Here is a 3890-nt window from a genome sequence, read left to right on the forward strand (position 1 = left end):
AGAAATACATTGGCAAAAAAAATGGTTATCAGTTTCTCTACTAACTGTATGGACACAAACAATTGCACCACGACAACACAGGGGTAGCCAAATGCAGGAACAACCACCGTAAGTCAGCATTTGCATCAGGAGAAACCCTGTGTAACCACAATCTCAAACAATTCTGACAACTAGAGTTTAAAAGGCAGTTCTTTATGTTGACACTTCTGGAAATGTCAGAAAACAAGAGCTGACAGAATACAAACACACCTCAGTTATCAAAACTAATGAATGGTATCAAAGGCTACAAAAAGGTCACAAAAGCAAAGCAGCCAAATTATTTTTTCTTAGTCCTGTGAAATCTCGAAGATCTTCCAAGTAAGGAAAGAAAGCAGGATGGAATTACTCCTCCTAACAAGGACTGGGTAATGCTTGAAAATGGCAACAGAAGATAAGATTACTGTAATCTTGGGTCTGATGAAGAAGAATTATTTAAGAATGTTTCTGCCTCTAGAAATGAAGTTTAGCAAGGCACAACATTCATCCAATTAAAAAAAACCCCAAAAACAAAGCCAAAAAACTCTAGCTGTTATTATTGTGCAGAAAACCTTAAAATTGTACATTGAACAACCAGAGCAATAAAAAGCTAGGAGGAAGATAAAGCAATGATCTCCTGTAGATGTGAACCATCCCATTCATCTCAGCAAAGAGTTACCTTCTTTATCTTTGGATCTTAAACGGAGAGCAAAAAGCTAGAAAAGACTAGTTTGGAACAGACGTGGACATCTTAATGATTAGCAGTTCTAGGTGTATGAATTTGTCTTATAGTAGGACAGTGCTCCAGATAAGCAAGAAAGTTATTTTGCACATGCACGTAAGTGCTGTCTTAACCACAGCGAGTTCTTGATTATTCAAATCTATTCCACACATACCTTGCGATTCAGCATTGCCCACATCAGAGTATCCATTGTTCCTTTTGCAATAAGGAAGTGAATATTCACAGAACTGCACTGCCCAATTCGGTGTGCTCTGTCTTCTGCTTGCTTAATATGGCCTGGATCCCAATATAATTCAGCAAACACAACGTGAGTAGCAGCAGTGAAAGTTAAACCCTAAACAAAGTAAGTAGATGCATTTTAGAAAAAAGATTTCACACACAAACGACTGAATATCTGAAGTAAAAGAAAGCTAAAGGTTGTACAGGACATTTTTATATGGAAATAAGAAGGACCACCTTGACAGCAGATGGGCCTATTACACTGATTTCTTCCTTGGGCCTCAGATAGATATAAGTAAGATTAAAAAAAAACCCTCAATATTGGGCAAAGAGTGCATACTGCTTTTCATTATGGAAGTAACATTTATTTCTTATTAATCTGGTACTTTTAGAGAAATGGAGTTTTTACTAGTTAATCAAGAATGAGATGCTGCTGCTTATCTTGATTTTGCTCAAGTAATTTCAAGAGAGGCTTAAAACAGTTAACATGATTAGTGCAAAAAAAATGAATACACGAGTCTACAAAAGACACATTGCATAAAGATAAGTTGCCTTCAGTAAATGACTTCAGTCAGCAGTGACTTTAGTACCTATATTCTTTAAGTTTCTTATTTCACATATTTTCTTTTTTGTCCTACCTGACCAGCTGCCTGAATACTCAAAATAGCAACCCGGGTATCAGGATCCTTCTGAAACTGATTAACAAGATGTATTCTTTCTGCGGAAGGAACACTTCCATCTATTCGTATGTAGCGAACCTATAACATATCATAATAGAGACAAAATGACATTATCAGTGTCCGTTTTTGGACCCAATCATCCTCTGTCCCCCAGTGAAAATATGAAAACATCTGATCTATTCCTGTCATGGGGATAGGGATGCATCGGTACTCTTTTGCCCTTTGATTTACAATTAAGCCTCTATCTAGAGAGGTGTAGACTTAGTACTTTACAAAAGACGACAGAACGAACGTGGGATCTGAAAATGGAATACTCCGCAGAAGAATCTGTAATTTCCCTGACATGATTTATTGAAATTCCAAGCATTTGCAAAATAATAACAATATAAAATAGCAAAGTTAGCCACCATTCCCCAGCAATGGTTGAGAGTCCATGATCAAAATAATATGAAGGTTGTTTGCAAACATTTTTTACTGCTTTGAATTAAACGTTCATGTGAGATGATAGTGTTCCATTAAAAAAAAAAAGCACATTAGTAGAAAAACTTGGGAAACAACTGCCTACGACATTGATTCAATAATAATAATAAAGTATCATACCAGATATGAGCGCTTACATTATCCTTAAATACCAACTAGTTCTTCAAAACCACACAATCCCTTTTAATCCAGTGGCACGGATCTGTATATACTTAAAATTCATAAATTCCTGTACACACGGGTAGTTCTACTGAATTCAAACACAGCTCATATGTATTCGTAAAGTCTGAAGTTAAATTTGTGGGCACATTTGTTAAATCATTACCTTATTTTCTATAACTGCCTCTGTACAGGCTTGAAGCATGCTTAAGTGATGAGCAAAAACTAGAAACTTCAGTTTGTCATTTTCAAGCATCATTTTAATATAGTCCTTTACTGCTCCTGCCTGGAGTAAGAGAGTGCGTTTTCATTAGTTAGACATACAAAATATTCAAAAAGACACTTTTTATTTTAATGACTTTCAATTCTTGTAATACAAAATGGTAAACTTCCATACTTTTTGTTATCCATTTAAGATTTTATCAACACTAACATTGTTAAGTATAAAATTATTCAAATTAATTTTGTTTAAAAAAATACCACAAACTTCTGTCTTTGAGAAACCTGTCTCACTCCTTCAGAGAAAAAAACCCACATTTATCCTCAGAAGATCACATAATTACATGGCACTTCTTCCAGATTAAGATGTAGATAAAACCCCTTTCAGTTACAACATCATTATCTGATGTTTTAAGCCATATTTAAAAAAAACAAAACTGATTTCTGCCCACACATATTTCAAATGGACAAGGTATTGTTTAATCAGAACTTCTGTATCTGCACCCGCATAAAACCATATATCAAAACTGAAAGAATAATTTTGATACTTTCATGATACCGTAATCATAAAATATTGCTCTATTTAAACATTCATAGAATTCTTTTGTGTCAAATATAATTTTCAGTATCTTTTACAAAAGCTATTAAAGTAATGATGACAGTTAATAATAAAATTCATCAGTGATCAATGGTTAATGCAATACCCACTGCAGCAGTCCTCAGATTTCTTTTTTTTCCCTCTCCTTTTTGTCTTTCAACTTCCTGTTTGAAAATGGATTACCAGAGGGGAGAGACTAGAAAAGTGGGGAAGAAATAGCAACAGAACCACAGTGATATTTTTAAGACAGAGAAAAAAAATTTGAAGGAGTTGGTCAGATTCTCAACTCTTACTGCTCCAGCAGCCTGCAGAACTTTTTTTTTTTATCCTTTTCTAAAAACAGGTTAGCATAATGAAGCCTGATAGCAGAGTAAAAAGTAGGCACGTAAAAGATTTTGGTTGTTAACTTGTTTTTCCTTACATCTTAAGCTATAGTACTATAGGAGGAAACACAGAACATGGGGTCCCATCGATAAAACAGAAAGAGATCAGTTAGAGGGGATTGTTTTTCCACAGTTATCTATGGGGAGAACCAGTACCGAGAGAAAGCAGTCTGCGTAAGGGCTGCATGAGCACCATCCTCGGTCAGCTGCTGCAGCTGCTGACACACAGGTACATCCCTGAAGTACCCACCTTCAGTATATCCCTCAGTCTGAGAGACCCATTTAGTGCTGTTGGGAGACTCCGTCTGGACAGTCTCAGCCAGCTTGGTGGATATCTAATCAGTAACAGTTTTAACACTTAGCTCAGGTCAATATGATGGGGTTCAGCCTATTCC

At 35.8% G+C, this 3890-nt stretch overlaps 1 protein-coding gene across 1 annotated transcript in view; it reads right to left on the reverse strand.

The window, feature by feature from the left end:
- Positions 1-3890, reverse strand: part of ZRANB3 (zinc finger, RAN-binding domain containing 3) — a 53292-nt gene that overhangs the window by 14007 nt on the left and 35395 nt on the right. Inside the window, exons 9-11 of the mRNA XM_009318919.1 lie at positions 2462-2581; positions 1615-1734; positions 912-1091 (exon numbers count right to left, since the gene is read on the reverse strand). Coding sequence (XP_009317194.1) covers positions 912-1091; positions 1615-1734; positions 2462-2581 — 420 coding nt within the window. The remainder of the gene's footprint in view (positions 1-911; positions 1092-1614; positions 1735-2461; positions 2582-3890) is intronic.

The sequence above is a fragment of the Pygoscelis adeliae genome, unplaced genomic scaffold, assembly GCF_000699105.1.
Source record: "Pygoscelis adeliae isolate BGI_AS28 unplaced genomic scaffold, ASM69910v1 Scaffold222, whole genome shotgun sequence".
NCBI classification, from domain to species: domain Eukaryota; kingdom Metazoa; phylum Chordata; class Aves; order Sphenisciformes; family Spheniscidae; genus Pygoscelis; species Pygoscelis adeliae.